This window comes from Genypterus blacodes, unplaced genomic scaffold, assembly GCF_046128005.1.
Source record: "Genypterus blacodes isolate CSIRO-AG114 ecotype Tasmania unplaced genomic scaffold, CSIRO-AGI_Gbla_v1 ptg000039l_1, whole genome shotgun sequence".
Taxonomy (NCBI): domain Eukaryota; kingdom Metazoa; phylum Chordata; class Actinopteri; order Ophidiiformes; family Ophidiidae; genus Genypterus; species Genypterus blacodes.
This window is the reverse complement of record NW_027466852.1, coordinates 5,605,415-5,617,799: the sequence shown is the minus strand read 5'-3', so window position 1 is coordinate 5,617,799 and position 12,385 is coordinate 5,605,415. Positions and strand designations below refer to the sequence as shown.

The window sequence follows — 12,385 nt, the reverse complement described above, 5'->3', positions numbered from 1 at the left end:
CAACAGAGGGGACTTGTTCAAAATGGGATTTATATGGGAGAGGCAGAGGGGAGTGGTTATGACTTCACCCCCGCAGAATTAATAGAGGGTCTCCATCACTACTCACTCTGACAGGTGTGCTGGTTTTAGGTTATTTTCCATTGTATTAAATCTCATTCTTAACTCAGACAGAACAATAACTCCACTTAATATTTGTATTCATTTGTGAAAGATTATCAAATTATCTTAATTTACATACATTTTAATTGTTTTGATTCTCTACCGAAATGTTCAGAGGTCTCTAGTGTCCAACCGTGGGGTGCTTCCCACAATTTGACAACCGTAAAATCGCCAAAAAAACAACAATAAACTGGGTATTATTGTGAAAAGCATGACCGGAAGTCTGTGTCTATGCATCTACCTTGAAAGGACCTCCCCGCTTGTTTTTCTCTGGTCAGCCGCTTTCGCAACAGCAGTGACCGGGTCCACGGAGCCCGGCCCGGCCTGTCACATGGCTAAATATGGGTGTAGAGGACTCACTCTACCGGGCAGCTCCATGACATGCAGGCGAAGCTTCACACCGAAATGCGGCTTGTCCTGGTGGTTGAAAACCAAACGTGGAACACGGATCCCAGGACAAAGTTTAGTCTTGTGATCACCGCCGGAACTTTCGCTTCCCTGTTATTAGAACCGAGCTTCCTCAAATAGTTGCGTTTACGTGACCGGAGCTAGAAGCGGACAGGTGAGTTTTTACCCTGAACCGGTTCGGGTGACTTGTGGAAATAAGAGCCTGTCGAGGTTGTTGTCACCCCGGTGTTTGGTAGCTGCAGCGCGGCTGTGAGGGCGGAGTCGCGGTCCTCCATGGGGGTCTGACCCTTCCGCGGGCTGATCATGATCGGGTCGCCGGACCTGTTGCCTTTCACCGGAGCTGAGTTATTTGGAGACGGCAGCGGGGAGCGAGATGCCGAGGCTCTACCCGAGGAGCTGTCGGTACCGCTGTTCCCTCGCTCCCACCCATGGGTCACCTCAGCCCGGTTCCACTCGGACTTCATCCTGGTGGCGGAATTCTCAGAGAAGGTGTGTGTGTGTGTGTATTTTTGTCTTACTACACGGAAAAGTTCCAGTTTTTAGTAGACTAAAGTATAAGTAAACAATTATTAGAAGTAAAAATAAATGTACAAACAGTAACAGTTTTTGACTTTAAGTAAAAAAACACAAATCTGCTGCAGCTTTGTAATGCTTTGAGATGAAATGTCTGTATCAAAAGGAAAGAAAGGGGCAGACAGGAAGAAAGAACGTAAAAGTAAGACGGAAACAAGGACGTATTTCGAGTTAGTGTTCCGGCAAATGGCCCACCGAGTATCCTGCAACTTTTAAATAATGAATAATGTTGGAAACGAAGGACAGAAGCTAAGAAATGGGTCGATTATAAAGAGGTGAGGAAGTGCACAAGGCAGGTAATTAAGGTTACACGTAAGAAAAGAAAGGAAAAAGGAGAGGCAATGACTAAAATACACAAGGAAGGTGAAATAAGGAAGCACAAAGACAGACCACAGGAAGAAAGACAGACAGAAAGAGGAAAGATAGGGAGGGAGATATTAGTCATATGTTTGATCTTATCCCTCTGTTGACTGTAAAATATGAATCCACAAAGTAACAAATGAGCACAACTGCAAAAAGTGGGGTAAAAAAGTACAAAAAGCCCACAGAGGAAAGGCACAGTTCCTTCAAGAGGACATATCTAAGTAACATGCAGTGGTACTTCTCACCTGCACTGTAGTTTGACTGTCCATCTCTGTCCAGGTGGGACCTAAGCCTGTGCTGACGATACCCGACGACCCCAGAGTTGTCGGATCTTTCGACCTCAACCACTTCTCTGTCCGCATCATGTCGGTGGACTACCAGGCATCGGGCCCCACCCCGACCGACTTCTCCTCCCCCGGCTTCCGCCTCAACTTCAGCGAGGACTCCAAAGTGATCCTGGGAGACTCGGGGGAGGATGCGTTTGCGTATGTTCACCACCTGACCCTGTATGACCTGGAGGCGCGGGGCATGGTGCGGCCTTTCTGCATGGCCTACGTGTGTTCAGACCAGGCCAAGCTGATGGAACACTTCTCTGAACTGTCCACGTGCTTCTCTCTGGCGTCTGACAGCCTCAAGACGGGGAACAGACGAGCGTTCGCGATGGAGCTGCAGAGGAAACTGCAAAAACTAGAGTAAGATCAGGATGTATAGCCTTCACACTGTAAACTGCTGCAGCATACACTTACACTGTGTTTTAGTGAGGCGGGGTTGTTTTCCTCCTTTGCTGCAGTCACTTGAGCTCTGACCTGTTCTCCTCTGAGTCACTTCACTTTATGACTGTTTAACAATGAAAAGGTTGTAGATGTTTGTGTTGCTGTGTGTTAAAAGGCTCAGACTGTGGACTATAGAGCTATTATAGACTAGATTATAGATTATTAAACTTGCACAATGTTGATTGGAGGTTTGTCAACAGCCTTTGAGTCTCACTGAGTTAGAAATGAACCCATGTGTACCAGGAGCAGCTGTTGCATTTTAATATACAGTTACATAAACACTGCCATCAAGTTCTCATCGGTGAATTTATGTTTATTTTATTTAATATTAAAAATCACTATCAACTGATTTGCTTTTTAAAAGATGTCAGTTCCTTGGTGGAAACAGGTTTGCCTGCACGAGTCCCACAGTCCCACAGTCCCACACTCAGGCAGGACTGGGCCGGATGCTGTGGATGCTCATAGCTCTGCTCTGTTTCACAGATGCACCTGCACCACTTTGCGGCTAGAGGCGGAGCTTCTTAGGACAGCCAATGGCATCACAGATGGAGGAGAGAAAGCAGATGAGCTCGCAGCTGTGCAGCATTCCATTTCAGATCACAGGGACCTCCTCCGCCAGGTTACTTCCTACCCAAACAGGAAGCTCCAACAGCCTGACTTCCTGCCCTACGACCCAGCAGATTCCCTGACTGACCTGACTGGGTTTCTCACACCTGAGCATTGTCCCTCCACATCCAGCTCCTCCTCCTGCAAGTCAGGGGATCATCTCAAGTCACTAGAGGAACTTAGTGATAGCTACTTCCTGTCCCTAACGTTGGAGCAGCTTGCAGACACAGAGCGCCGCCTACGTGGCAATGGGAGTCTCCTCCGTGCTGCTCATGTCTCACGTTCGTTGTCCAGAATGCTCACATTCACCAACTTTCTGTTTGAGTTGTGGAACCCAGAGGATACAGAGGAGGAAGGAGAGAGCCTGGAGGCGGAGCTACAGAGGGCCACTGAAGCTAAGAGGGGCCTCGGGGGGTTTCAAGGTGAACTACCAAGTCTGGAGTCATTCTACTCATGTGTGGAGGAGATCCCAATCAAAATGGAGCCAGGAGAAGGGGATGCAGGGACCCCTGACCTGAATGTTGCAGAGATGATTGGTAGTGTGAGCAGTGGAGACAGCATTGAAGTGCTCGGGACTGAGAAGTCTTACCGGACGCAGCATGTTGTGGCTGGATCAGACCCCAGAGGTACAGCAGCCCTCACCCATACACACAGACCAGACTCACACTTTCCCCTTTACAGCAAGATGAAACATTACAACAACTAATGTTAGTAGCTGTGTTTCTGTCACTGTTACCTTTATGCGACTCTGAACATCTCCAATGTGAACACACTCCAAAACCCAGTCAGTTCTGTATAGCCTGAACCATGACCCAGTGTGTATGCTCTCTCCCTATTGGATCAACTGACTCTCTCATCTTTTCAACAGAAGCTCATGTTGAGATGACAGACTTCTGTGTCAGACATGCACCAGCAGACACGGGTGTGAGACGCGTGCGAGCGTACGCTAGACGTGCCAACAGTGAGGACAGCATCGAAGTCCTGAGCACCACAGAGTCCATCTTTCCAGATGACCTCACTGCCATCACAGAGGAGGAAGCAGAGCACCAGAGTCTGAGTAATGGCTCCCAAGACGTGAAAGAGACGATGACGGAGCACATTTGCGGTGGCGTCGACAAAGTGGAGGAGCCAAGGATCCGAGAAGTGGAGGAGCTGAAGGACACACGTGTCAAGGAAGAGGAAGGTCCAACTGAAGGAGCTGTCAACACTATGGTCATGATCAGAGAGGAGATGCCCCATGAATCTTTGAAGACTAATCAAATCTATGAAGATGGTGATGAAGATGGTGATCCAGAGGATACATCCACACCTCCACAAGGTAAAAACCGTTCATGTCTAATTCACTGATTGCTTTTTTCTCCCTCATTTTATGTACAACTGGCCGTTTTAGACAATAACTCTATCAACATGAACTGTGTAAATGTTTTTTACCACACAGTCCAAGAGACAGTGGAGCCGATGCTGCAGTGCTCAGATGTTCAGCAGACGGTTCCATCATCATCTGACCTCCATGTGACTTTAGCTCCTCCCACGGCCCTGGCCGAGGTCAGCAGATGGCCGTCACCCTACGCTCCCCTCAGGCTGCTGAGTCTGGATGAGGCGTCTGACTGCACGAGCGTCTCAGGCCTCCTCTCTACCTGCCAAAGTTTTCTCAGTAACAGGAGGAGGAGGAAGGCGGGGCTCAGAGCGCTCAGGTTCCTGAAGCAGCACTCCTTTTCCCAGCATGCCTTGTTTTGCCTGCTGAGCGGTCGGCCGCTGGTCATCATTGGAGGAGATGCGAGTTCGGTCAGGAAACTGGTGGAGGCCCTGAGTCTCTTCCTGCCTGCCCCTGGTCCCCATGGAAACGCTGTGATGCCATGCTTGACCACACCCCTTCAGCTGGCTGACCTGCTCACCTGGAGACTGATGGGAATACACAGGTCAGACGCTGCTCCTTCTATACTTGGGGCTTGTTGTGTTTTGCAGCGTATTTTTCAGAAGATACTTTCTAATTTTCTGCTTAATGTTGGAAGTTTTGTTTCTACTTCTCTTTTTCTATGTCAAACTGTCTTGTGATGCCTGAATAACAAAAATGCTGTTCATTCAAGTCCATCAACACAAATCAGAAGACTCCTCTCCTACTGCTCAGTCTCCCTCCCTTTCCTTGTCCTTTAATGCAACCTAATCTCCTCCCTCTCGCCTTCTTGTTGTATGTCCAGATCTCCCTCCACCTTCCTATCCGGCATGCTTCCCTCTCTGACTCGGTACAGTCGTTACCTGGCGCTGCTGGACCTGGACCAGAGGACTCTGCGCTGTCCGTCCTACTCGGGCTCCATCATTGGTAGAATGGTCCACCCTCACACCAGCATCGGCAGAGGCAGCACCTACCTGCTGCACCTAGAGAGCTGCCTGACCGCACTGACCAACCAGGCTCTGCTGTACACCTTTAATCCTGTTTTACAACGTCCCAGCTCAGACGGTGGGAAAGACGCTGAAAAGGGAGCGGACTCCACGCTCACACAGGGAGTCTGCAGCAGCGAGAGCGATCTGAGAGTGATGGGTTTCCTGTCTGACCTCATCAGACAGCACCATGCAGGTCGTGGGCCGCCCGTTTTAAGGATCTCTCACAGCTCAGTGAACCTCCATCGAAACACAAACGCAACATAAAGTTTTATAGTGACCTGTGTTCATAATACCACTGTCTTAGTTACTGTGTTGTCAGTCTGAACACTTGTTTTACACACCTATTTTAATCTGCATGCTTCATGTGAGGAATGAGGAGGAGGAGGTGTGTTTTTTTGGATTATTTCTGGACAGGGCACATCTGTGGTCCTTCACTAAAAGACTTATGAAGGCTCCGGACATGACTCCTGTAACATTTGAAGATAAACAGCCTACTGCTGATCAACACTGTACATGTTTTAATATTTATTTTAAGCTGCAGATATGAAGTGATTTGAGTGTATATGTTGTTTGTAAAACGTATCCAATGCTGGAATTCTTAAATGTCTAAATCAACTAAGCAAGTCAGAGCAAATCAACACCTCGGATCATCTTTTCCCATTTATTTACCGATGAGATGACCCACATTTGTCTTTTATGGGTATTTATAATAAAGAAATATCCAATGTCTTACCAGAAAAGAAACCGTTATCATCTTCTCATTTAAATAACCTAAGAATCAAGACATTGTTATTCAGCAGACTAATACAAGGAGGAGGAGGGGGGGAGTGGGGGGGCACTGTCATTCAGCTCTGCTCAGCACCAGGGAGAGGATCACAGCAGGGGTCCACAGAAGTGTCTCACACCAGAGGAACAGCCAGCAGCTCCGCTCTCGAGTGCTTCACCGCGTCCACGTTTGCCAGGGGTGGAAATCAGGCCCAGCTGTGACCACGGAACGGAAAGAGAGCGAGGCGGTTATTAGCAGTGATTCTAGACGTGACTGGAATCTGAAAATGAAAAGAGAAATACTTACAATTTTTCAATTTCAGGCGTTAACACAGCTAGTAACAGCAGATCGAGCCTGAGTGGATAAAAGACACAGTTAAGGCACGTCGGAGCTTTCATTAGAGCGGGACTCTGGGAAACAGTGTGATGAGGCTCGCCAGGCAATTCAAATCAATGCAATGAGGCCTGCACCCGACGGGGCAGCGGAGGAGAAGCTGATGACGGCCAAAGTGAAGATTATGGGGCAGACATTTCACTGCACTCACAGTTTGTTTTGACAGAAGGATCACTGGGTTAAACTGCTCCGACACACTCCAGTGCTGCTGCCACACAATCATGGCCGACCCATCACATATACTTACACAACGTTATAATCCATTATAATTGTGGGTCATGCACTAAATCTTACCTTAATGAAGCTGTAGATGTCAGAGGTGTTCATTTAACTCTAACAGTTTTAGTGGCTGTGTTTTAGATGAGGTTAGAGTACATGTAGTGTGTAGAGACATTTATCATGCCCGTTAGATGAGAACAGTGGGACTCACAGGTGACACTGGGGCGAGCTCTTCGCTTGGGAGAGGCAGAGCCGGTCAGCTGCAGGACCGCCTACAAGAGGAAGAAGCGGGGGGCGGTCACTCGGCGGCTCGGGCAGCATTCGCAAACCGCCTGATCTCAATTTTGAAGCGGAAACTCAACAGACCCTGTGCGACAGAACAACTTACAGCAGGTGCTGATCCCCACCCCCATCAGGAGAGGACATGCAAAACAAGGCAACACATCAGATCCACAGCCTTGCACCGCTGTTTACATCCACACTTATAAATAAGGACGCAACATTCATTGTTTACATTAGTAGAGCCGATTACATTTGAGTGATTTCTATGGGGAGTGAAGGAAGGAACCTTCCTTCACTCCCCATAGGAATCACTCAAAGCACAGCTGAGCTCCTCCCATCATGTCATATTAATCAATGGAGAGTGGCTACATTAACCCAGAGTATTGACAGGTTCTAGTGAAAGCAAAGGTTTCACACGACGAGCTTTAACTCGAAGTCGAACATATTGGCCTTGTGGAGACCGTCTGTCTGTCTGTCTGTCCGTCTCCCGAGAAAGCCCTTTGAAAACTCACTTGAATCCACCGACTACATCAGCTGACTCAGGAACAGCTGATGTCTCCCAAGCACAAACGCTGATGTCACCCCCACCCCCTCTCTTTCACTGCACCAAGTTATGAATGAAACATGACTCACTGGTCGCAGCTCCCTGGTGAGGAGGATTCAGCAGGAGAGATGGAGTGGAGGAAGGACAGTGAATAATCAGCATCTGAGGAAGGCGAGGAGGAATTTCCAGTGAGGTTTACCGTTTGATAATGAAGCAAATACCTTCACTGTTAGCTAGCTCTGTACACACACACGGTCTATGGGGGATCATTCCACACACACCTGTCGAGTTCTGGATCTCCTGTGTGAGCTCCTGGTAGAAGGAGCGGATGCGTTCCACATTGGAGGCCAGACATTCACACAGCCACGCAAATGCCCAGACGTTTTCCTGTGGGAGCAGAAAACTTCATCAGATTCAAGCCAACAGCGCTCCAGAGAGAAACATCTCTTGGTGTTGATCCCTCCTCTCAAACATGTGCTTCACTTTCACGGGACACATTTGCTGTATATGCAGGGATGTTTTCACCGCGGTGGTTTTATGGCTCTGGTTGTACACCGGACCTTTGGAGGAGACGGGATCCTGGGATCTCCAACTCATCTCTCACTACGTTTCTTTGTTTTGGTTTTGAGGCTTTTCCATTTTTAGGTGGTGTTTGTCTCTTACCGACTGTAAGACAGGGTTGGCAGGGCTGGGATGTGTTACGCCCTGAGGCACTGCATGTTATATTAGACTTCAGAGTTCAAGTCACCAAACAGGAAATTCTGGTTTACCATTACTAAACAAACAAACTCTTCTATTGTACTCTACTAAACTAAATCTATTTATGTAATTAGTCAGTACTTTACATGTATCCAGGCTCATAGACCTCGTGTGTGACATCACGTATACACAGACGGTCAGCAGCATCCTTATAATTCTGTTTACTTACATCGCTCACTCACATCTAATCATAGGATCAGTCAGGATGAGGAGAGTACCTTATAAGTGAGGAGGATAGGGAGCGCCGGGCTCAGAGGAGAGTCAAGGATTCTGAAGCCTAAAGCCCCGGTTACCAACAGCAGCAAGGCCTGTTCCGAGTAGACATCCTGCACACACACACACACACACACACACACACACACACACACACACACACACACACACACACACACACACACACACACACACACACACACACACACACACACACACACACACACACACACACACACACACACACACACACACACACACACACACACACACACACACACACACACACACACACACTACTGATACAGGACATGATGGAGCGTGGGTGATTGTGTGCACATCTACATCTAGAGCACGTACTTCATAAAAGAATCGCGGGATCTGTATGTTGGACACTTCCTGATCAAGCAGCACCGACCACACCGCATCCTTAGCAACCTAAAGAACAAAGATGGAGAATAGACAACACAGCATGAGTACAACAAAGAAATCAGAAACGACCGAACCAGAAGAAGACATGAAGAATACACACTTGTAAAAAGGTGGCGCTGGGCTGTGTGTGAGCAGGTGTGTTGAAGATGCTGAGCAGGTGGGCCCAACTCTGAGACTGGAAGGAGAAGATCATCAAAATCAGAAGCTGTGGTGTACTTGAACATGTGGGCGTCCCTGATGAACACGGTGGAGAGCTTACATCGTTGTAGACGGCGGGGCAGCACCTCTGGACGCGGAGAGCAAACTTGACCAGGTCGGGCCGCCTCAGTGGCACCGCATCTAGCAGAGCAGAGTGAAGTTTGCCGTCACACACAAATGGCCTGCTGGGGATTTACGGGGAAGACGCCGTCGTCCCCTTTGATTCTGACCTTTGACGGGCTGCCACGACGCGTCAGGACCGCACAGTTGTCCCGAATGGGCGATCGTCAGGTCGGGCGCCGCCGCCGTGCCGAAGATGTGGAGGTAGACGAGGAAGAGGCGCGGGGTGAAGCGAGCGGCCGGGCCGTTGAGTGAGCCGGAGAAGCAGTGCAGAGCGGTGAAGAAGTCGCCCCCCTTACACAGGAAGAAAGGCACCAGGTCCTGCACCTGCTGGAACCTGCAGCACATAGGCAGAGTGTAGGGAGGATAGAGGAACACCGCTGACTGAAAGTGGATGAGCTGCAGGAATCAACACTGACAATTCAGTCTCAACTTCACACACCAGATATATGTTTACCATATTTGTGCCACTCACAGTTTGGGATCATCGGCCAGCACCACTCGCAGGTAGCGACTCAGCTCTCTGTACCTGCAGACACAACGTGGACACATGGAGAGGTTTGGCCACAAAGAACGTGTATGTGTGTGTATGTGTGTGTGCGCCTACAGCTTGACAGTGGGAACGTGTGTGTGTGTCCCCTCTATACCTGTTCTGCCTCTGCAGCAGCTCTGTCCTCAGTAGAATCACAGGCATTTGCTCGATCAGCACGTCTTTCTTTCCTTTGTCCTTGCGGACACCCGAGACATTTTGCCCCTTCAGCACAGACACCAGCAGCACGTCGTTCCACGGACGCACACACAGACTGCGGCACACAAGAACACACTGTGAACATGCAATCTTGGAGGCGAAGAGGACACACACACAAACACACACACACCTGTTCTTCATGCTCCTCAGCTCAGGAGCCAGATAGAGTTTCTTGTAAAAATCCTGTAGCTTCATGGAGAAGTCAGCTGTCAACTCAGTCACCATCTGTTTCTGTAGTGAGCTTAATACCCTGTAAAGACACACACACACACACACACACACACACACACACACACACACACACACACACACACACACACACACACACACACACACACACACACACACACACACACACACACACACACACACACACACACACACACACACACACACACACACACACACACACACACACACACAGATGAGCAGCAAATACATGGACCTACAATGACACAAGAATGGTGGTGTGTGTGTGTATGTGTACCTCTGTAGTAGCATTATCTTGGCCTTAGCAACACCAATCATAGGAGAGTTTGAAGTGACAGTCCTGCAGAGACAAACATTCATGCATGTTGAGTGAGCCGTCAGTAAAACGTCGACTGAAAGACGGAACACACATAGGAGTGCTGAACAGTAGGCGTTATGTAACAATCATTCAAATCACACAGAGACTTTGATGCGTTCGTACCCCTGGACGTGGAAATGTTGAATAAAATCCTCAGCGGCTCCGAGTCTCATGATGGCCGCGCCTCTGCCTTCGTGTTTATCTGCTTTGTTCAGAAACGAGGACACGCACTCGAACACGGGCGTGTAACTGTAAAACAAAGAGTGACGCACATCACAACACGTTCCTCCTCTCACTGATCGGGGCTGCAGGACAGGCGGCCTGCAGAGTGAGCGACGGGGGCGACGCCACAGAGGTCACACATCTGATCACAGTGTGCTCGGCTGTTCACTCACTCGTGGATGAGACCTTTGTGCGTCGACTGACTCTGATCAAACTCCTCTGCTGGTTTTCCTTTCACGAAGGTAGTAAACGCCGACGAGAGATCCACTCTAAAACTCTGGAGCAACGATTCTGCACAAGAAGAGGACACGTTCAGAGTGGCACAATATGCCAAGACCAACGCTGTGTTATCATGAGTGCACACACACCCGTGTGTGTGTGTGTGTGCGTACCTGCATGTCGGAGTTGCGTGTCTATTTCTGATAAGGTGAGGTTGAAAGTGCCCAGTGTGCCCAGCAGCGTCATGTTTCTGAGGCGGCTCCAGTAGTCACTCTTTTTGTGGCTGTTGCAGTGGCACACACCTTGGTGACACCACACTGTACACTAAAGACACACACACACACACACACACACACACACACACACACACACACACACACACACACACACACACACACACACACACACACACACACACACACACACACACACACACACACACACACACACAAAATAGTAAACACTTTAAACTGCTGTGTGGTACGCAGGATGGTGAAATAAGCTCTAAGCAGCGTCTCACACACTCCTCATCACGTACCGATGACGCCGGCTTGTCACAGATGTAGCAGTAACACTGATGACAAACGAGCTGGTTGCCGGCCAGTGGAACGCCGACTTCACAATCTGTAGCCCTGCGTGGACAGAATAGAGGGAGTGTGTATGTGTGTGTCACAGAGCACTAATTGCCACTCCAGAGAGAGACTGTGTGTATTACTGTATGTCAGTAAAGCATGTTGCCTCGATACGTCTAGTCATTTTGCTCACAGATTTCTTTTATTCTTGTCTTTTTGTGGACTTCACACATTGTTGAGACATTGTTTACGTTCCAGAAGGTGCATTAATAAAAAGGCCTGTGTGGTTAAACGCTCACGTGAAGGGATGTATGGGACAGTCGTAACGTGCATGAGGCAACACGTCTGCGCGGCGGGTGAAGGTGACGACCAGGTCTTCGTCCAACACAGTGGGAGCTGCAGCACAATCTAGAAACAGAGAACCGTGACGCATAGAAGATGTTAAGTGTGTAGATGGGTGACAAGGAAAAGCTAGAATGAAAGAGTGGAGAATCATCATCAAGAGCACAAATGCACCCAAACACTGAGCACTTATTTGAATATTAAATGAATATAAAATGACGTCATCCACCTGTACTTTATGAGCCAGCAAGTTACCTCTGTTTTGTACAACTTCCTCCTCCACGATTAGAACCGAGGACTCATTGCAGAATCGTGCGTAATCCACGTCATCATCATCATCTTCACTGAGGATGATTATTGCTCCTTCGTCCATAGTTTAGCAATATCTGGCACCAAAGAAGAAATGCAGACAAACGTCAAATCACAAAGACGTGTTTCATTTTCAGTTCACAATACTCGTTTCACAACCCGAGTTGACAAAAACAATACAAAGCAATTTTCATCGACATTTCGCATATCTCAGT

At 48.6% G+C, this 12,385-nt stretch overlaps 2 protein-coding genes across 4 annotated transcripts; one reads left to right on the top strand and one right to left on the bottom strand.

The window, feature by feature from the left end:
• Nucleotides 1–452: 452 nt before the first annotated feature.
• On the top strand, nt 453–5,799 carry smcr8b (Smith-Magenis syndrome chromosome region, candidate 8b). 2 transcript variants are annotated; one of them, XM_076148000.1, is made up of 7 exons: nt 453–721; nt 804–1,056; nt 1,783–2,195; nt 2,760–3,508; nt 3,751–4,200; nt 4,321–4,801; nt 5,081–5,799. In XM_076148000.1, the coding sequence occupies exons 2-7, from the start codon at nt 871–873 to the stop codon at nt 5,526–5,528; spliced, it is 2,727 nt and encodes a 908-aa protein (XP_076004115.1). In that variant the 5' UTR covers nt 453–721; nt 804–870; the 3' UTR covers nt 5,529–5,799. The 2 variants fall into 2 exon arrangements, with proteins under 2 accessions (XP_076004115.1, XP_076004113.1); XM_076147998.1 differs by having other exon boundaries at nt 453–1,056.
• A 196-nt stretch (nt 5,800–5,995) lies between these two features.
• LOC142996881 (uncharacterized) lies at nt 5,996–12,235 on the bottom strand. 2 transcript variants are annotated; one of them, XM_076148002.1, is made up of 20 exons: nt 12,117–12,235; nt 11,819–11,927; nt 11,486–11,579; nt 11,121–11,271; nt 10,902–11,019; nt 10,630–10,755; nt 10,426–10,488; nt 10,069–10,188; nt 9,838–9,993; nt 9,666–9,719; nt 9,301–9,527; nt 9,132–9,211; nt 8,973–9,047; nt 8,801–8,878; nt 8,446–8,553; nt 7,750–7,855; nt 7,558–7,630; nt 6,854–6,914; nt 6,337–6,384; nt 5,996–6,245 (listed from the first exon to the last, which is right to left on the bottom strand). In XM_076148002.1, the coding sequence occupies exons 1-18, from the start codon at nt 12,232–12,234 to the stop codon at nt 6,899–6,901; spliced, it is 1,872 nt and encodes a 623-aa protein (XP_076004117.1). In that variant the 5' UTR covers nt 12,235; the 3' UTR covers nt 5,996–6,245; nt 6,337–6,384; nt 6,854–6,898. The 2 variants fall into 2 exon arrangements, with proteins under 2 accessions (XP_076004117.1, XP_076004116.1); XM_076148001.1 differs by having other exon boundaries at nt 9,838–10,188.
• Nucleotides 12,236–12,385: the final 150 nt, after the last annotated feature.

Excerpts from the sequence above, each read along its gene's own strand:
- smcr8b (XM_076148000.1), top strand. The coding sequence starts at position 871 with ATGATCGGGTCGCCGGACCTGTTGCCTTTCACCGGAGCTGAGTTATTT. Across the intron at positions 2,196-2,759 it reads AGGAAACTGCAAAAACTAGA|ATGCACCTGCACCACTTTGC; the intron begins GTAAGATCAGGA and ends TCTGTTTCACAG. Across the intron at positions 3,509-3,750 it reads GGCTGGATCAGACCCCAGAG|AAGCTCATGTTGAGATGACA; the intron begins GTACAGCAGCCC and ends TCTTTTCAACAG.
- LOC142996881 (XM_076148001.1), bottom strand. The coding sequence starts at position 12,234 with ATGGACGAAGGAGCAATAATCATCCTCAGTGAAGATGATGATGATGAC. Across the intron at positions 8,879-8,972 it reads CCAGCGCCACCTTTTTACAA|GTTGCTAAGGATGCGGTGTG; the intron begins GTGTGTATTCTT and ends TTTGTTCTTTAG. Across the intron at positions 7,856-8,445 it reads CTATCCTCCTCACTTATAAG|GAAAACGTCTGGGCATTTGC; the intron begins GTACTCTCCTCA and ends CTGCTCCCACAG.